This window comes from Hakea prostrata, chromosome 9, assembly GCF_041222555.1.
Source record: "Hakea prostrata isolate BN-2017 chromosome 9, UWA_Hpros_2, whole genome shotgun sequence".
Classification (NCBI taxonomy): Eukaryota; Viridiplantae; Streptophyta; class Magnoliopsida; order Proteales; family Proteaceae; genus Hakea; species Hakea prostrata.
Genome location: NC_142608.1, coordinates 65,007,418 through 65,028,592, shown reverse-complemented (window position 1 = coordinate 65,028,592; position 21,175 = coordinate 65,007,418). Strand labels below are relative to the sequence as shown.

The following is a 21,175-nucleotide window of genomic DNA, read 5'->3' as shown; positions in this document are numbered from 1 at the left end:
GGGACAGGGCCAATTAGGGTCAGGGCCAAAGATAGGGCCAATCAGGACCAACCCGTCTCGACCCAGCCCAATTAGGGCGGGAATGAATCATTGGCCCGTAGGGTTTAGGGTCAGGGTGAGAATGTGCTCAGATTAGAACAAATAGGGTTGGACTTGGATTGCAAAAGCCCGACCCAGCCCGGCCTAGTTGCAACCTTAATTCAGGGCCAATGATTATTGTCTTTAGCCCTAAGCCCTATAGGGCCAAACAAAGCCCATTCCGCCCTGACAACAACATGGTCAGAATTTGATGCATGTGTACCCTATGTGTTTGGGCTGTTCCAAGGTGATACGATATTAACATTTGAAACTTAAACCAAAGAAGAGTATTGGACCACCAAATACATTCTTGGGCTGTCTATGAACTTCAAACAATTAACCCAAAGGGTTCAGAAAGTAGTCTTAAAGTCTAGGTTTTTGGCAAATAAGAGTTTAATGGTTTGGAATGTTCTTATAGTCAAATTGGGAGCTAGCATGTATTTTTAAAAACTAATAAACAGACATTATTTTTTTGTTATTACATAGTCTATGCAAAAGATCAAGAACTCCAACGCACTGCACCAGTACACAGCTTCATCCATTAATACAAAGGCGGACAAGAAGCCCAGCAAATCAGATCATCTTGACTACTCTTTTTCTTCACTAAATGGAAGTTGTGTCATGCTTTATCACAATGCTTTGTTCTTCTTTCTTTAGTAGGGAAATGGGCAGCACTCATAGGAGTCGATAAACTTGGGCTTGGAGTTAAAATAACCCAAAGGGTTCAGAAAGTAGTCTTTGAGTCTAGGCTTTTGGCAAGAGTTTAATGATTATGGTATTCTATTTTTAACATTTTAATCTTTGAATTCTTTCAAGTGACTGATCGAAAGGCATTCTTTTGTCAATTTCCTGTGCAGAAAAGCTATGAGCTGCCCAATGTAAGTCCTAAAACTGTTCTGCTCCCAAGTCCTAACATACACAACTGTATTGTTTTAATTGTCCTTGTGCCCTAACTTTCTAGTCTCCTGTTGCAGCAGACAATGTTAGTTGATCGTGATAGTAAACTTGGCCCTCTCTTTACCAATCAATTTGACCTTTATTCGTTAGATATTTGGAAAAATGTAAAACTATAAAGTTGTAGATATTTTCGATATGGTTCAATAGAATCTTGAATCACCGCAATTCGAGCTCATACAAGAGAGATATGCCCAATATACTGAAGGTGGGTCTATTTACACGATTTCCATATTTATTACCAATTGTGTTCCTTAGACCTCCACCTGTTTCAAATTTGGCTAAGAGATGCTCTCTTGGGCAGCAAGATTAAATCCCATGATTTAAAATCCTCAAATATCTGATATATTTGCCAACTTTACTCCACATTATCTCTAATAACTAAAATCACCTTATTCCTGAAAAATACACAAAAATACTCAATTAGTTCTCTTTTAATTAAATAAGTATGAGAAATTAAATCAAATAAATAAAGATAAATGCATGCTTATCAAACTCCTCAAGGGGGTGTGTGTAGTTTTCCTCGAGGGGTTCTTCAACTCCTCGAGGGGGTGTATGTGGTTCTCCACGAGGGGTTCTCGGGTTGAATACCCTCCACAACAACTAGTATTGGAAGCTTAGGGGATTATTCATCGGAAGCTCAAGTAACACAAGTTCATGTCGGGAATTGTCTATTCGATGGAACAACGAATGGGGCACAGATTAAGACATGGCAGGTAACAAAACAGAAACTTGCATGCTTCTTCTTGTTTTGCTATTACTGTCATAAGCTACTATTAGTATTGGAAGCTTAGGGGATTATTCATCGGAAGCTCAAGTAACACAGGTTCATGTTGGGAATTGTCTATTCGATGGAACAACGAATGGGGCACGGATTAAGACATGGCAGGTAACAAAACAGAAACTTGCATGTTTCTCCTTGTTTTGCTACTACTGTCATAAGCTAGCTACTAGCTTGTTGTAATATTCATAAGTAACGCAGTAACACATCTGATGTGCTTTGCTTCTGGGTTCTTGAAATTTTACAATCTAAGTGCATACATGATCTTTCTATGTTATCGACTAAGACCCACAAAATACTTGGAAAAATCTTGGGAATTTTTCTAAGGATGGGCATCGGATTTCCTGATTAAGATCCACCAAATACCTGGAAAAATATTGTGAAGTTCTAAAAGGATGGGTCTCGGATTTTCCTACTAAGACCCAAAAAATACTTCGATGAGACCATCCCTAGGGGTCTGTTTTAAATCATATAAAGCTTTCTGAAGGTGACATACATAAGTAGGTTTCTCTGGATTATTGAAACCCTGTGGTTGAACCATGTATACCTCTTCAGATAATTCACCATTTAAAAATACATTTTTAATATCCAATTGGTGAAGAGTCCATCCTTGGGCAACTGCTAGCAATAGAATCAAGTGTATGGTAGTAGGTTTGACAACGGCACTAAAAGTGTCAAAACAATCAATTCCTTCACGCTGATGAAATCCCTTGACGACCAAACGAGCCTTATAACGTGAAACAGAGCCATCACTGTTTCGTTTTATTCTATAAACCCAATTATTTCCAACCAAATTCATGTGGGGCTAATGAGGGTAGACTCCATATACCATTACATTAGAGAGAATCAAATTCGTCACTCATAGCAAGCCTCCATTTGGGGTCCTTACTAGCAGTGGTATATGAAGTGGGTTCGGTTTCAGGATTATCAGCAAGAGAGGTGGCTAGGAGGTTCAATTTAGAGATGGGTTTGGGATGACCCGTTTTGTATCAGGTTTGCACATGGTAAGGTTGAGATTAAGTTGGTTGGGATGGTTATGGGCTAGGGTTTCGGGTATGGTGAGAGGTTGAGATAGAGTTTCAAAATTTTCAAAATTTGAATTTGAATTTTGACTCTGAAAGGAGAGTTCAAATTTTGAATTTGAATTAGAAGTTCATGTGGAGTGGGAAAATTCAAAATTTGAATTTGAATTGGAATTTTGGCTGGAACGGGAGATTACAAGATTTGAATTTGAAAAGAGACTATCTATTGTAACTATGGTGGGAGTGGAGTGAGAGCTGGAAGGGTGATTGGAAAGTTGAGTTGCAAAGGGAAATTTGGTTTCATCAAAAACTACATGGCTAGAAATGTAGGATCGGCCAAAAGTTGGATCATAACATGCATACCCCTTGTGTGAGTTGTTGTATCCAAGAAAAATACATTGACTAAAGTAATATTGCAGCTTTCCTTTTAATCGAGGATAGAGTTAGTTACGTACAGTGAGAAGAAGGGGAACCAAACCCCTCTTTTCAATATATCAATATAAAAAGGAAATTCATTGAGAGGATCGTAGTTAACCCTTTCGTCATGATTGGGAACCCGAAGACAATAATGTGGAGGAATTGAATATTTCTCACAAAAGCCTTCAAGTTTGAAGTGCAAACGTGAGAGAAAAAGAAGCTAGGACCTCCCGAGGGCCTAAGGCACAAAGGTAAACTACCAGTGCCGCTTATAGACTTATCCCAACGCAGTCGAGAAACAGAGGTGATGGTACAATGCCAGCCTCCGCCTTGTTTCTCAATGGTCTTTGCCTGGTAGAATGGTCTAAAAGACCCAACCAACGGTCAAGTAACCTAATATTTCTATCCCCATATAATCCAACAGAGGTGGAATGGCTAGCTAGATTAATGACGGGTAGACTCCTCACCCTCGACCATTCAGTCAATAGAATCCCCCCATTTGTAAAGACAATAGAGATAAGTGCAAAATGGTATGAAACAAGGATTAAGAAAGGAATGCTAGCCAAAGAAGAAACCCAAAATGAAATGCGCAGACAAAGAAGGAGAGCAGAAAAAAAGGAGAAAATAAGAGAAAACTTGAAAAATGAGAAGAAAATAAGAGAATGAACTTTGGAGAAAAGGAAAGCTATAGTCCAAAGACAGGAAATACTTACTTTTTAACTTCGAAGGAATTCACATAACATGAACAACTTCAAGGTTGAAGATGAGGAACTCAGAACGTAGACACTAGCATAAACTCTGGATTTTGTACAAAATGGCTAAGTAAAGGTTTGCAGACTACACAATTGAGTTTAAATATTTGCCAAAAATCCTCCATCAATGGTTTGGGTCTAGTATGATCGACAAACCAAGTTGTGTGACGATTGGAGGGACGAGGAATCATGATGACGTTTGTTCCCAACAGCCACGTGGCAGGTATTGCATGATTCATGCTGAACGGAGGCAGCTTGAGAGAATGAAACAATCAAATCAATTAATACAACTTTTGGACGGGCCTTGGGAGTAGATGAATGGTTTGATCTATTCTCGATAGTGTTCGGGTTTATACGGCGATCGAGAAACGCATACCAAATGGTCAAAAGAACCCGACCGCTTGGTCTGTGGGGCTCGTGATAAGTAAAGGGAATGATAACAAGTCAACCTTGGGTGATAAGTAAAGATAATGATAACAACCCAATCTGGTAGAATAAGGGTCAGTAAGCTAGTTGGTTTGGGTTGAAGATTGTCGGATTCATACCGAACGGAACTAGGGCAAAAGAATAACCTAAAGATTACTTGGGCTCAAAGGAACCTAACTATTGAGGAACGAAACGTGATCCCACCAAGTTCGAGATAGGCAATCGTGCCTAAATATGAATCAACAACTAACTTGGATTAGGGGAATTAAACCTTACAATTTAACGGCTATGGATGAGACTCATTAGCCGATCTAACGGTCAAGAATAGAGGGTAAGATCTATATAAATTAAGGACAACGACTAAAAGAAGGTAATTGAACCATTTCCCTCCATTCTATCTTTCAATTAAACTCTGCAACCAGCCAGAGTCCTTCGGTGGTGCAAGTATTGATTTAACCATCGGAGGCGGCTTCCTGACAAGTGAGTCGGCTTGCGTTTGACATTTGTTTGCAGGCTTCCGGTGGTTGGACAATTCTCAAACGTATCACCTCCATAATGATAATATGGTTATTTAAAAACTACACTCTTGTGGATCATGGCCTCTCACAATAGATGATTTTATAATTCAAACCCTAACTAGGGAGCGTATGAGATTATTTAAAGGGATGCAATTAATTTTTTTCTAAGAGTTTCATGTTAAGGTTGCATGTCATACATCAAAGCAAAATTGACATGACTGCATATATAATCATATTACCTCCATAATGATAATATGGTCATTTAAAAATTGAAATCTTGCGGACCATGGCCTCACACAAGAGACAATTTTAGGGATAATTATTGTAGTCCCCTTATACTATAACTTAATTATTATTTTATCCCCTATATTTTTTGAATTACTAATCTAACCTTAAACTTCACCTGTAATTATTGTCGCCTCCTACAGTTAAACTCTATCAGTTAAATGATGATGTTTCAATTTTTATTTATTTAAAAATTATAAAATAACCCTAAGGTTTTATTCTACTTATTTATACTAGACTATATTATTACCTTAGGAATTAGGGGGGGGAAAAATACCCTAATTGGGTAGCTCCTTATTTTATTTTTTATATTTACTTTTCAATTTGGTGTTGCTTTTAAGTTTTTGTTATTCATTTCAATTTGATGTTATCAATTTTATGAAGTTTCTTTTCTTAGCAGGTAATCTTTTTTAGAAATCAAAATAATAAGAATACAATTTTAAAATTGATACTTGATATGTTTTTTTTTTTAAATGAGGATAGTGTTGTAGTTTGACTTTAATTTTAGAAGGGTAAAATAGACACTAAACATTCAACTATATATAGCGGTTTCTTAATGCCGTTAGAATTGAGGGGGACAACAGTAATTTCTTAAAAAGTAAGGTCCCTTTAGTAATTAAACTGTAATACAGAAGGACAACAGTAATTATCCTATAATTTTATAATTTAAATCCTAAAGAGAATATAAGATTATTTAATTCTAAGAGTTTCACCGTGAAAGAAAAACCTCTTATACAACTTCTGTTTGCAATCAATTACTTTTAGAATCCCATCCTGTGTGGAATCCATAACTACACTATTAGGTCAATCGATCGGCTTTAAATAATCTCTTCTTTGAAATTAGAAAGTAATATATTATGAATCAAATTCTAACTGGCAATTCTGATATCGGTGTGAAGAGTCTGCTGTGAGTGTATATATAGGATAGGAGAAAACCTAGAAATTCAACGAAGGGAAGGAAAAGAAACGATCTAGCAGAAAAGTGAGAAACGCTCTAGGTAATCTGATATACGCCTCTCTCTTCTCCTTTTTTTTTTCTTCTTTTCATTATTTCAAGTCTTCTGTAGAGATATATATGTTCTAGTTTCTATTTCTTCTTGATAGTTCTTGTTTCTTCATGCAGTTTTTTCTAACATCCGCTATGCATCGCATCTGCAAATTGTGAATATTTTATTTTCTGGAAGTTGTTCGATTTGTGTATTGTTAATAGAAAAAAAGAAGTTGATTCAGTTTCGCAGCATGACTTCCTCCAATAAGCGGTTGAAGATGGATACCACTAATGATCATGGTGTTAAGAATATCATGGATCAACTTCTGGAGGATATCAGGGTGACAATTGCAAACAAATTAGACGTGGAGAACTTTCTTCGCTTTAGTGTGGTTTGCAAGTCCTGGCATCTAACATCAATGACTTCTAAGAAAATATTGCCCTTGCACCATCGATCTCGGTTGCCATGGTTAATGTTTTATCCATCTTTTGGTATTCCTAGGTTTTTCATGCTGAATCTCAAAATATTGAGGCTAAAATTTCCTAAAATCGTCTATGGCTCTCAATGTGTTGGTTCTAATGGAGGATGGCTGATAATGTTGCATAAGGAGGGGCCAATTTTTCTTTTGAATCCATTAACCCAAGTTGTAATTCGACTTCCGCCACTAAATACCCTTCCCACTAGGGTTGCTGCCCTTCGCACTAGGGTTGCTGCAGATGAGGATATTATGGATATTTGCTTTGCCTGGAAACAAAACTTCATTAATAAGGCTATATTGTTACCTACTCCTACTCTTGCTGCAAAAAATTCTGAGTTGGATAATAAGAATTTCATGTCTTCAGTAGCAGCTAAGAAGGATAATTGTGTGGTAATTGCTCTTTACTCTAATGCTGCATTAGCCTTCTGTACTCCACTGGACAAACGGTGGACTTCTTTGGGAGCACATTATAAAGACGTTATTCTTTATAATGGGAAATTGTATGCCATTACTGATCGATGTGATCTTAGACTTGTGGAGTTGGCTCCTCGTTTGAAAACAACGAGCTGTAACATTTCTCCTCCAACTGCATTGGATATCAGCCGTGGTCCAAGATTTGAGCGATGCCTTGACCAAAATTACAAGCGAAAGACATATTATTTGGTAGAAAGTTTTGGTGACTTGTTGTTGGTCGCAAAAAGTTGTCAAGCTGAGGATATACGATATTATGGAAGTCTTACATTCAAGATATTCAAATTAGATTTAAAAAATCTGAGATGGTTCCAGGTGGAGGACTTAGGTGATCGTATTTTATTTATTGGGAAGAGTACTTTGTCATTTGCGTCAACACGTGACTATCCTCAATTTAGAGAAAACTGTATATATTTCACATATGATGAAGAGTTCGGTTGGTTAGGGCCAAAGTTTGATCGAACAGTACCGGGTACTAGTGTCTTTCACTTAAAAGATAACCACACTGAACCTTTTTTACCAAGTGTTCTGAATGCTTCTCTATATCCAGCTGTTTGGTTCACACCAAGTATTTGATAGAGGGGTAGAGGAGGAAGAGGAGGGGTTTAGTCCTGCTATTGAGACAAATACATGGAGTCTCTAATTTATGTATTCAAGTGGTTTTTCTATTTTGTAAGTTCTTTATGGTTAGGTTGTTACCTTGTTAACTTTTTCTATTTATGGAGTATCAAGTGGCTTTGTAAGTTATGTCTTCAGTTGATTGGGTGCTTGCCTTGTATGGCAATGAATTTGCTTATATACTTTTTCTTCTCAAAAGAAATTCATTCATATACTTAACCAAAATATATCATTATTAAGGTGCAAATCTACATTAATTGAAAAAAAAAAGAAGAATAAAATTAATATTATGTCCTTATCCATAGTCTACAGTAATCCAATCAAATCATCTTTTCAGGTATGAGAGGAGAGAGTAAATCTTCAGCCATCTTCAATTCGCAAACAAAATCATGGCATATTAGAAGCGGCAAAAGAACTAAACAAAAAAGGAATAAGGCGGTGTTTGCCCTTTCTCTTCTTCTTCCCTTTCGGGTTTTGCTACAGTGCTACGTAATAAATGCTTAAGTGAAGCCAAACCGTTCCAAACTGTTGAACAGTTCGGATCCCATCTCTAAAATTGAGATTTCAAAATATCAAAATAGATAGGGAAACGAACATAGAGAGAGAAAGAGAGGTGGGTTTTGAAGGGGTGACGACGAACAAGAGAAACCAAACCGGCGAATCTGAAAGGTGGTGGGTATGTCACTTGAAAGTTTCGGTATTTCAATCCATAACCAGCGAATCTGAAAAACCAAACTCCCTGAATCCAGCCTCTCTCTCACTTTTCTTCTTCTTTGCTGTGTTTAATTTGGGAGATTTCTTTCTAGGTTTGGACTTTGGAGTGGTTTTTGCTTAATTGGTGGTGTGGGTGGAGGTGGAGGTGGAGGTTGGAGAATAACCTGGAGGTTCTGAGAAGGGTAGCTCTTCTTTCCTTCTCACCGTTTACAGGTTTACTCCTACGTTTCTTCTGCTCGTAAAACCGTTTCTTGCCTTTCTGGATGTGCTTCCTCTTCCGACCTTCTCAACTTCACCAAATCTCAGGTAAATTTTTTCTGTGCAATTTCATTTTTTTTCTGCTCTGGTTTATCTGAAATTCATGGCCTATTCTTCCTCCGGTGTTGAAATTTCGAGTAGATTACATACTTGGAGACAATCCGGTAGATTACATACTTTGAGACTCTTAGTGCTCTCCACATTTCGTCTTCATCGCCGTTAGCGTTCAGGGAGGAGCGACATACATTTGGACCTATTCTAGTTCCATCACACAAGTTTGTATTCTTTTTTCTCTAATACTGTACTTATGCGTTGGCCTTTACTGTTCTTAGCAGTAATTCATCAGATGATTTTGATCTTACAGGCACAACTTATGGTCATCCCCATCCCTTCAAATGTATTTTCATTCTATTTTCGGAACTAAGGATCTAGGTTTCAAGTAATGAAATGGTTGGGATCAATATCATGTGTGATTTGTACAAGAAACTTTTTTGGATTCAATCTGTTTGACATTGGCGAATTTCAGGTTGTGGGGTGCTCAAACTCAGAGGTCATTGCAGAATTTTGATATTGGTGGTGAGCGAGAACAAATGCCCGAACCAATTATTCGTGGTTTTGGAATTCTTAACAAGTGTGCAGCCAAGGTTTTGATTTCCTCCCTCCTTTTTCTAAGACAAGTTATTCTTTATTAAATATATTTTGCTGATGTATCATATATAGTTTTGTGTTTTCAATCCTTTATTCAGATTTATATTTTCTTGTTTGAAAATTTGAAGCAGCTGCAAATTGTAGTTTGATAGATTGTGTTGTACATCGGGTAATAGGATCTCACATGCGGATTTGTTTGATTCTACCTTCACTTCAGAATTCTTGACTGGCTTGTTTCGTGTTAGTTTTTCCGTGCATATAGTTTCACCCTTGAGATCTTAAAGCCTTGATCGACCATGAAGCTCCAATCAAGGGCACTTGTAATTGTGTGAACTCTTAATTGGAACATAAAAGTAATGAGTTTGATACCATTCCTATTCTTCTTACCTTTTAGTTGGGAGCACAGAAGTTAGTTGCAGTGACGATAATCGATGTTCCAGGTATGCAATACTTGAGAGAGATCATTAACACATCTGAGTTCAAAACAGGCACCACCACAGATCTGACCCTTGTCAAAAAGAACGTTTTCTACATCTAGTTTGTGCTCGCTCAAAGTGGAAGGTGTAATGAAGGTCATCCATCAGCTAGCTTAATTCATTTATCTTAACCTCCTTGTTGTTGAGTCGGCTTGCGTTTGACATTTGTTTTGCAGGCTTCCGGTGGATGGACGATTCTCAAACGTATCACCTCCATAATGATAATATGGTTATTTAAAAACTACACTCTTGCAGATCATGGGCTTTCACAATAGATGATTTAATAATTCAAACCCTAACTAGGGAGGGTATGAGATTATTTAAAGGGATGCAATCAATTTTTTTCTAAGAGTTTCATGTTAAGGTTGCATGTCATACATCAAAGCAAAATTGACATGACTGCATATATAATTATATTACCTCCATAATGATAATATGGTCATTTAAAAACTGAAATCTTGCGGACCATGGCCTCACACAAGAGATAATTTTAGGGATAATTACTATAGTCCCCTTATACTATAACTTAATTATTATTTTATCCCCTATATTTTTTGAATTACTAATCTAACCTTAAACTTCAGCTGTAATTATTGTCGCCTCCTACAGTTAAACTCCATTAGTTAAGTGATGATGTTTCAATTTTATTTATTTAAAAATTACAAAATAACCCTAAGGTTTTATTCTACTTATTTATACTAGACTATATTATTACCTTAGGAATTAGGGGGAAAAAAACCCTAAATTGATAGCTCCTTATTTTCTTTTTTATATTTACTTTTCAATTTGGTGTTGCTTTTAAGTTTTTGTTCCTTATTTTCTTTTTTATATTTACTTTTCAATTTGGTGTTGCTTTTAAGTTTTTGTTATTCATTTCAATTTGATGTTATCAATTTTAAGAAGTTCCAATTTCCATTATATTTTTATTTATTTACTATCTAATTTGACGTTATCAATTTTATGAAGTTTCTTTTCTTAGCAGGTAATCATTTTTTGAAATCAAAATAATAAGAATACAATTTTAAAATTGATACTTGATATGTTTTTTTTTATTTAAATGAGGATAGTGTTGTAGTTTGACTTTAATTTTAGAAGGGTAAAATAGTCACTAAACATTCAACTATAGCGGTTTCTTAATGCCGTTAGAATTGAGGGGGACAACAGTATTTTCTTAAAAAATAAGGTCTTTTTAGTAATTAAACTATAATACAGAAGGACAACAGTAATTATCCCATGATTTTATAATTTATATCCTAATTAAAGAGAGTATAAGATTATTTAATTCTAAGAGTTTCACCGTTAAAGAAAAACCTCTTATACAACTTGTGTTTGCAATTACTTTTAGAATCCGATCCTGTGTGGAATCTATACCTACACTATTAGGTCAATCGATCGGCTTTAAATAATCTCTTCTTTGAAATTTGAAAGCATATAACGAAGGGAAGGAAAAGAAACGATCTAGCAGAAAAGTGAGAAACGCTCTAGGTAATCTGATATACGCCTCTCTCTTCTCCTTTTTTTTTTTTCTTTCTTTTTCTTTTCATTCTTTCAAGTCTTCCGTAGAGATATATAATATTCTAGTTTCTATTTCTTCTTGATAGTTCCTGTTTCTTCATGCAGTTTTTTTCTAACATCCGCTATGCATAGCATCTGCAAATTGTGAATATTTTCTGAAGTTGTTCTGATTTGTGTACTGTTAATAAAAAAAAAAGAAGTTTATTCAGTTCCCAGCATGACTTCCTCCAAGAAGCGCTTGAAGATGGATACCACTAATCATCATGGCGTTACGAATATCATGGATCAACTTCCGGAGGATATCAGGGTGACAATTGCAAATAAATTAAAGGAGAACTTTCTTGGCTTTAGTGTGGTTTGCAAGTCCTGGCATCTAACAGCAATGACTTCTAAGAAAATATTGCCATTGCACCAGCGATCTCAGTTGCCATGGTTAATGTTTTATCCATCTTTTGGTAATATTCCTAGGTTTTTCATGCTGAATCGCAAAATATTGAAGCTAAAATTTCCTAAAATCGTCTATGGCTCTCAATGTGTTGGTTCTAATGGAGGATGGCTGATAATGGTGCATAAAGAGGGATCAATTTTCCTTCTGAATCCATTAACTCAAGTTGTAATTCCACTTCCGCAGTTGAATACCCTTCCCATTAGGCATTATGATTCTCTTGATTCTCTTATTCGCGAATTCTGTAAAAAAAACTTCATTAATAAGGCTATATTGTTATCTGCTCCTGTTGCAAATAATTCTGATTTGAATAATAAGAATTCCATGTCTTCAGTAGCAGCTAACAAGGATAATTGTGTGGTAATTACTATTTATTGTAACACTGCATTAGCCTTCTATACTCCACTGGACAAACGGTGGACCGCTTTGGGATTAGATTATAGAGATGTTATTCTTTATAATGGGAAATTGTATGCCATTACTGATCGATGTGATCTTAGACTTGTGGAGTTGGCTCCTCGTCCTAAAACAACGAGCTGCAACATTTCTTCTCCAACTGCATTGTATATCACCCGTGGTACAAGGTTCGACCGACAAATTGATCAAAAACAAAGGCGAGAGACATATTATTTGGTAGAAAGTTTTGGTGACTTGTTGTTGGTTGCGAGAAGTTGTCAAGATGAGGATAAACGATATTATGGAAGTCTTACATTCAAGATATTCAAATTAGATTTAAAAAATCTGAGATGGATCCAGGTGGAGGACTTGGGTAATCGTATGTTATTTATTGGGAAGAATACTTTGTCATCTGCGTCAACATGTGACTATCCTCAATTTAGAGAAAACTGTATATATTTCACATATAATGAAGATTTCTCTTGGTTAGGACCAGATGTAGATCAAACAGATCAGGGTACTGGTGTCTTTTACTTAAAAGACAACCACATTGAACCTTTTTTACCAAGTGTTCTGAAAGCTTCTCTATATCCAGCTGTCTGGTTCACACCAAGTTCTTGTTAGAGGGGTAAAGGAGAAAGAGGAGGGGTTTAGTCCTGCTATTGAGATCAATACATGGAGTATCTAATTTATGTAATCAAGTGGTTTTTCTATTTGGTAAGTTTTTTATGCTTAGGTTGTTACTTTGTTAACTTATTCTATTTATGGAGTATCAAGTGGCTTTGTAAGTTATGTCTTCAGTTCTATGGTTGAATTGGGTGGTTGCCTTGTATGGCAGTGAATTTGCTTATATGCTTTTTCTTCTCAAAAGGAATTCATTCATATACTTAACCAAACTAGATCATTATCAAGGTGCAAATCTACATTAATTGAAAAAAAAAGAATAAAATTAATATTATGTCCTTATCCATAGTCTACAATAATCCAATCAAATAATCTTTTTAGGTATGAGAGGAGAGGTAAATCTTCAGCCATCTTCAATTCGCAAACAAAATCATGGCATATTAGAAGCGACAAAAGAACTAACAAAGAAGGAATAAGGCGGTGTTTGCCCTTTCTCTTCTTCTTCCCTCTCGGGTTTTGCTACAGTGCTGCATAATAAATGAGCAGCACTGGGCTGCATATGGCCTAGATGTAGTCACGTCACCAATTAAAATCCTAACCGTTGAATTCAGCATGTGCCATTTAAGATTACTTAAGTGAAGCCAAACCGTTGAACGGTTCGGTTCAATAATTCGAACCCAATCCGATGCTAACTCCACCGGACGGATCCCATCTCTAAAATTGAGTTTTCATCCCATCTCTAAAATTGAGTTTTCAAAATATCAAAATAGATAGGGAATCATTTTGGGTTAGCAATTGAGGGAATTTCTATTAGTTATGGTGAAATCTGACCCTTAGGTTTTTAGTTATTAATAATCTTAATTTAAATTTCAATTTGTATTATAGTCTAGAATAATTCTCTTCTTTATTATTTGTTCAAAATAAAATTCGTATAATTAATTTGGTATTTAATCTATAGTGGGAACAATCAACAGCGTACACTTGCGTTATTATTTTTCACAACAAGTTTTTGGAAAAACCAAACTCCCTGAATCCAGCCTCTCTCACTTTTCTTCTTCTTTGCTGTGTTTAGTTTGGGAGATTTCTTTCTAGGTTTGGACTTTGGAGTGGTTTTTGCTTAATTGGTGGTGTGGGTGGAGGTGGAGGTGGAGGTTGGAGAATAACCTGGAGGTTCTGAGAAGGGTAGCTCTTCTTTCCTTCTCACCGTTTACAGGTTTACTCCTACGTTTCTTTTGCTCGTAAAACCGTTTCTTGCTTTTCTGGATGTGCTTCCAGCTTCCTCTTCCGACCTTCTCAACTTCACCAAATCTCAGGTAAATTTTTTCTGTGCAATTTCCTTTTTTTTTCTGCTCTGGTTTATCTGAAATTCATGGCCTATTCTTCCTCCGGTGTTGAAATTTCGAGTAGATTACATACTTGGAGACAATCCGGTAGATCACATACTTTGAGACTCTTAGTGCTCTCCACATTTCGTCTTCATCGCCGTTAGCGTTCAGGGAGGAGCGACATACATTTGGACCTATTCTAGTTCCATCACACAAGTTTGTATTCTTTTTTCTCTAATACTGTACTTATGCGTTGGCCTTTACTGTTCTTAGCAGTAATTCATCAGATGATTTTGATCTTACAGGCACAACTTATGGTCATCCCCGTCCCTTCAAATGTATTTTCATTCTATTTTCGGAACTAAGTATCTAGGTTTCAAGTAATGAAATGGTTGGGTCAATATCATGTGTGATTTGTACAAGAAACTTTTTTGGATTCAATCTGTTTGACATTGGCGAATTTCAGGTTGTGGGGTGCTCAAACTCAGAGGTCATTGCAGAATTTTGATATTGGTGGTGAGCGAGAACAAATGCCCGAACCAATTATTCGTGGTTTTGGAATTCTTAACAAGTGTGCAGCCAAGGTTTTGATTTCCTCCCTCCTTTTTCTAAGACATGCAACTTATTCTTTATTAAATAAATTTTGCTGATGTATCATACATAGTTTTGTGTTTTCAATCCTTTAATCAGATTTATATTTTCTTGTTTGAAAATTTGAAGCAGCTGCAAATTGTAGTTTGATAGATTGTGTTGTACATCGGGTAATAGGATCTCACATGCGGATTTGTTTGATTCTACCTTCACTTCAGAATTCTTGACTGGCTTGTTTCGTGTTAGTTTTTCCGTGCATATAGTTTCACCCTTGAGATCTTAAAGCCTTGATCGACCATGAAGCTCCAATCAAGGGCACTTGTAATTGTGTGAACTCTTAATTGGAACATAAAAGTAATGAGTTTGATACCATTCCTATTCTTCTTACCTTTTAGTTGGGAGCACAGAAGTTAGTTGCAGCGACGATAATCGATGTTCCAGGTATGCAATACTTGAGTGAGATCATTAACACATCTGAGTTCAAAACAGGCACCACCACAGATCTGACCCTTGTCAAAAAGAACGTTTTCTACATCTAGTTTGTACTCGCTCAAAGTGGAAGGTGTAATGAAGGTCATCCATCAGCTAGCTTAATTCATTTATCTTAAACCTCCTTGTTGTTGAGATTCCAGATTTTAACAAGTCCTTCTTCCGTGATAGCTTGATGACGGTACGGTCTGCCTTTTAGAACACTCCTGGCTGGCTAACACTAGACCCTGTGCTTGTGCTTCTTCATCCAGAGATTGTTCGGTGGTAGCTTCGTCTCGTCTAAAATAAACAACGGAACGGGTCATTAATTAATTCGGAGGTGTTTCTGGTTGTCCAGCCAGAGCTTGACTACGATTCTCCTTGCATATATGATATGATCGATCTTTGAAATGGTGAGGGACCTAGTTGAGTTGAGTTGAGTTGAGTAGCAGCATGATTGCATGAATAATAACACAACTACAGACAACACGCTAACGTACAACGGACTAAACCAAGCCTCCCAGGAATTACTCAAACCGTATCATGCTTAATTATTTCATACTTTCTTTTTTTTATTATTTTGGGTAAAGGTCATTGTTATATGTTATGTATTGTATTGTATTGTAGATGGTCAACACTCTTTCGTACACTCCTGAAACAGAAGGCAAAGATTCTATATATTAATTTTTTTTTGTTAAGGAAGTCTCCTTTATTAAGCAACAGCAGAGTCGAGGAAGAAGAGCAAAGCGCTCTCAACCAAGGAGTGGAAATGGGCCAAACAATCACGTCCGAAAGTGACTAAGCCCTCCGGACTAGGAAGTCCGCAATTAAGTTGATCTTCCTAGAAATAAGAGAAAATGTTCTTCAAGAAGTGCTGAATATTAGAAAAAGGCAAAATTTATTTAGAACCACATTAAATTGAATTATTGAACTTGCTGGTTAATATCATTCATCCAATGAAGTTGGAACATATTTTTTATTATCTTCTCTTCTTTTATTATGTCGTGAGGATTTTTTAAATAAAAATGTCATTTTGACGTAACTTCTTGGATCTTCATCTATGATCAAACACCTAGGTTTGGTGTAGACTATCTCTCCTGACGACATTATAACCACAAATTATGTAGGACTCATTTGTAGAAAATTAAAAAATATTAAAAAATAAATCCCATCAACATAATCCTGTGGGCTCCCCGTAATTAGTGGTCAAAAGCCATCGGAGAAGACGATCCCAACACGTCTACCATGCAATTGAGAAAAAAAAATAAAAGCAAAGGAAAACCAAATTTAATTTATTATAATAAAGGGTATATAATAATAAATAAAAAATTAAAAAATAAATTCCATCACCCAAACCCTGTGGGCCCGTAATTAGTGGTCAACAGCCATCGGAGAAGACTGTAATTAGTGGTCAACAAAGATCGGAGAAGACTATCCGAACAAGGTTTGCCATGCAATTGAGAAATAAAAGAAGAAAAAAAAGAATATATAAAAGCAAAGGAAAACTCAAAAAATAAATTTATAGAAAAACAAGTTGTGGTTTAATTTATTATAATAAAAAAAAATAAAAAAAATAAATCCCATCATCCAAACCCTGTGGGCCCGTAATTAGTGGTCAACAAAGATCGGAGAAGACAATCCGGACAGGGTTTGCCATGCAATTGAGAAAAAAAGAAAGAAAGAAAAAAAGAATATATAAAAGCAAAGGAAAACTCCAAAATAAATTTATAGAAAAACAAATTGTGGTTTAATTTATTATAATAAATAAAAAATTAAAAAAATAAATCCCATCACCCAAACCCTATGGGGCCGTAATTTGTGGTTAATAGCCATCGGAGAAGACTGTAATTAGTAGTCAACAGCCATCAAAGAAAACTGTAATTAGTGAACAGTCATCGGAGAAGACCGTAATTAGTGGTCAATAGCCATCAGAGAAGACGATCATTTATTATAATAAATTCATTAATTTTCTTTTGAAAAATATTGTGACTATGATAATATTTTAATTTTAATTTTAATCATGGTTTTGGTTTATCTAATCAACCATCCACTCAATAAAGAGCAAGAGTGAAACAAAATATCGGGGAAAAAGACCCAAGAAAACTCAAATAATTTTGAAACTTGAATTCATCGATTGAAACATAAATTATATATAATAGAGCCTTTATATATTACTCTGACGCAATTCAAGTTTAAATATGAAAGGGAAAAAAAAAAGGAATCTTAAGTGGCTCAGTTGGTAAAAAATAAACAATTTTAAATAGGAGATTAGAGTTGGTATCCTTTTGGAGCTTCGACGAAGCCCGCCTTAAATTATTCAATAGGCTTTAAGTAGTAAACAAATAAACTGCTTCGTACTTCACTAATAAATATACAAAATATATTAGTACATACATAATAAATAAATAAGATTGAGATTTTTTTGGAGAGTTGGGGGAGGAAGAAAAAGGAAAGAAGTTGAGAATGGGAATTAATGTCATATTAATAAATGAATTAATTATTAGTTTCACCTTAGTTAGTTAATGAACTAATTAATGTTTTACCAAAAAGGTAATTGACAAATATGACGTGATTACCACTAAGAACTCGTTTATATCTATAAATTCTCTGCTAAGAGTGAACAATGGAATGAAGCCACGACACTTGATGCAATAGCCATTCAAGCATAGACACAAAAATGGCTTTGGTTGCAGTGAAAGAAGAGAAGAAACCGAAACCTCATGCAGTTTGCATCCCAGTTCCAACGCAGGGTCACATAAACGCTATGTTGAGCTTAGCAAAGCTTCTCCATCAGGTAGGCTTCCACATTAGTTTTGTGAACACCGAAATCAATCACAAACGCTTTCTCAAGGTAGCAGGTCCAGATTCTCTCGATGGCTTGCCTGACTTCCAATTCCATGCAATCCCAGATGGTCTTTCTGATCATGATATGGATGCCACCCCAAATATCCCTGCCCTCTGTGAATCTATTCCGGCCACTTGTTTACCTCCCTTCCGTAATCTCCTTTCCAAACTCAACACTACACCTAACATCCCTCCTGTGACTTGCATAGTCTCTGATGGTCTCATGACTAGCTTCACCCTTCAAGCTGCTGAAGAAATTGGAGTTCCCTAGTAGCTCGTTATGGACGACCAACGCCTGTGCTTCCATGGCCATGATGCACTTCTCCCATCTCATCGAAAGAGGCCTTACACCTCTCAAAGGTTTGGTAACAGTACGTAGTTATGATATTATATTAATTCTATGAGTTTGGATCTCCTCATAATATTCCTCCACCACATAATAGCGGTGGGACTCACTCTGAGAGCTGACAAAATGAATCAGAGGTGAGGTGAGACCCAGGTTGAGCCCACATGGGCGTCCCTCTCAATATATGTTGGTGGAGAGATATAAGACAAGCAAAGATGAGTTTGGATCAACTTCTCTTTCTCCTCTCTCTCCCCCTCAATATTGTTTCGTTAATTTTCTGAACATGTGCTTAATGGATGACAGATGAAAGCTGCTTGACAAATGGTTATTTAGACACCCCGATTGATTGGATACCTGGAATGAAAGATATTCGTTTGAGAGATATCCCTAGCTTGATTCGAACCACAAATCCAAACGATGTCATGCTCAATTTCACCATGACTGAAGCTAGCAGAGCTCCAAAAGCTGCCGCAATCATCTTCAACACCTTCTATGCCTTAGAGCAGGATGTATTAAATGCACTCTCGGAAATGTTTCCACACGTTTACAGCATTGGTCCTCTCCATATGCGGCAGAACCAGATTCAAGACAGCAATTTGAAATCTCTCGGGTGTAATATGTGGAGAGAAGAAGCGGAATGTCTCAATTGGCTCAATACCAAAGAGCCTAGTTCAGTTGTTTACGTGAACTTTGGGAGCATCACGGTAGTGACGCATGAGCAACTGGTGGAGTTCGCATGGGGACTTGCTAATAGCGAACAAACGTTCTTGTGGGTCATAAGGCCTGATTTGGTGGTGGGTGACTCGGCCATTTTACCTCCCGAGTTTGTGACTAAAACCAAGGAGAGAAGCATGATGGTGAGTTGGTGTCCGCAAGAGCAAGTTCTCAACCATCCAGCAGTGGGTGGTTTCTTGACTCACAGTGGTTGGAACTCCATGCTAGAGAGTATATGCAGTGGAGTGCCGATGGTGTGTTGGCCCTTCTTTGCAGATCAGCAAACGAATTGCCGGTATTCATGTGTTCACTGGGGGATTGCCGAGGAGATAGATAACGACGTCAAGAGGGAAAAGGTTGCGAGGCTTGTGAGGGATTTGATGGAGGGAGAAAGGGGAAAGGAGAAGAAGGCGAAGGTGATGGAATGGAAGAAAAAAGCAGAGGAGGCCATTGCTCCTGGTGGGTCTTCTTGTGTCAATTTTGACATCATGGTTCGTGAGGTGCTTCTCTCCAGCCCACGTTAGATTTGTATCTAATTTTCAGTCTGAGAATAACTGAATCCAAAACCAAATCAACAGGTGAGGTGAGGATTCAGTTTTAGTTTTAGTTTGAATTTGATTCTCTTCTCTCATCCGTTTGTGATCATTCCAACAGTACGGTCTCGATCGATCCTATCTGGGTCTGAATGTTGCTCGCTCTCCTACTAGCCTTTTCTCCGTGCCTATAGTCAGATCAAGGTCACACCATGAGAGACAATATTGAGATAACAAAAAGAGTACAAACTAGAAGGGAGAGGACATTTTTATCAAGGCTCGAACTTGTCATGTAATCCTGAAGTAATTAAAAATTTTAAGCCAAAACCCAATCAACCCACCCAAAATTTTCAGCAAATGAGAAGTGAGATTATTTTACATGACCATCCTTTTGTAGAGATGATCAATACATGCGTTGAACGGCTGTGAACCAATAAGATATTTCCATTTCCAAGCTCTATCTTCTTCAAATAATTGGTGTAGAATCTGGAGGTGGAGCGCAACAAAGAAAATTGATTCATCTAGAACCAGAGAGCTCCATTGCTTCCACCACAAGTGAAGATTCTTCAATAAAGTCAGAATATCTTTGAGGTGAGATTCTCAGATGACCGGAATCATTTTAAAAACACTTGCTATGCTATGGGTTCTATAACCTGGGTTCTGATCCAAATCAGTTGATTCAGCCATCCAATCCCAAAATTTAAGACTGGAGTATGGGAATCGCTTTCATGCACAGCCATTGTGAAACCTTTTTAAGAGATTGCCCCTTCCTTAATTGGGTCTAGACGACAAGAAGATAAAACCACAGCTTAGTAGCTTAACTCCTAGTTAATGCGTGCCTCGGTGAGGTTTGGTGAGAGAAAGATACTATGCCTATAGTAGAAAAACAGTTACTGCAATCTTTTATTCATCCTGGAAATTGTAAATTTGATCTCCGATCGTCGGCAGCACATGCCACAACATTGAAGTTCAGGTCAAGGTTAAATCTCGACCGTCCATTTTGGTTTACGATATAACCAAAATGGACAGTTGATATCGTATCTCGGTCGAGATTTGATCTCGACCGTGGGCAGCACATGCCACAGCATTGAAGTTCTGGCACAAGGATGGGACAGATGGCGTGCCCAATTCTTTTCGACCCGGCCCCACTTGGTCATGGGTCGGGTCATATGGCCCACGCACTATTTACAAATAGCCGACTTGTCTTCTAAACCGTTCACACTTGTCGAGTTTCTGTTATGTTCGTCTTCATAGTTCCTAGTTTTCTTTGTTTCTACTCGAGCCAAAAGAATGGCAACTCATAGGTTGGTCAAAGAGATGGTAAACAACGGATTTAGCGTTTATAAGTTCGGGAATTTATATTTTCAGTGTTGCATTTGTGCAACAATCATGAACAAGAAGAAGTATCTTCGAACTCATCTCCTTAAGCACCATAGGACTGACTACTGAGATAGAAACCAAGTTCGAAGAGGCAATACACAGAACGCAA

The 21,175-nt window shown here is 37.0% G+C and overlaps 1 protein-coding gene, 1 long non-coding RNA gene and 1 pseudogene across 4 annotated transcripts; all 3 read left to right on the top strand.

Moving 5' to 3' along the window:
* The first annotated feature begins 6,472 nt into the window (after nt 1-6,472).
* On the top strand, nt 6,473-7,747 carry LOC149006145 (F-box/kelch-repeat protein At1g57790-like). The gene has a single exon (XM_089136046.1). The coding sequence runs from the start codon at nt 6,473-6,475 to the stop codon at nt 7,745-7,747; it is 1,275 nt and encodes a 424-aa protein (XP_088992172.1).
* A 620-nt stretch (nt 7,748-8,367) lies between these two features.
* On the top strand, nt 8,368-15,191 carry LOC149006144 (uncharacterized). 2 transcript variants are annotated; one of them, XR_016175616.1, is made up of 3 exons: nt 8,368-8,809; nt 8,903-9,200; nt 14,775-15,191. It is a non-coding gene; the product is annotated as an uncharacterized LOC149006144 (long non-coding RNA). The 2 variants fall into 2 exon arrangements; XR_016175615.1 differs by lacking the exon at nt 14,775-15,191 and adding an exon at nt 9,804-10,352 and having other exon boundaries at nt 8,903-9,405.
* A 2,701-nt stretch (nt 15,192-17,892) lies between these two features.
* On the top strand, nt 17,893-20,020 carry LOC149006143 (7-deoxyloganetin glucosyltransferase-like; annotated as a pseudogene). Its single transcript, XR_016175568.1, has 2 exons — nt 17,893-18,453; nt 18,743-20,020. The product of XR_016175568.1 is annotated as a 7-deoxyloganetin glucosyltransferase-like (transcript).
* Nucleotides 20,021-21,175: the final 1,155 nt, after the last annotated feature.

What these genes read in the sequence shown, in the direction of transcription:
- LOC149006145 (XM_089136046.1), top strand. Translation starts at nt 6,473, where the DNA reads ATGACTTCCTCCAATAAGCGGTTGAAGATGGATACCACTAATGATCAT.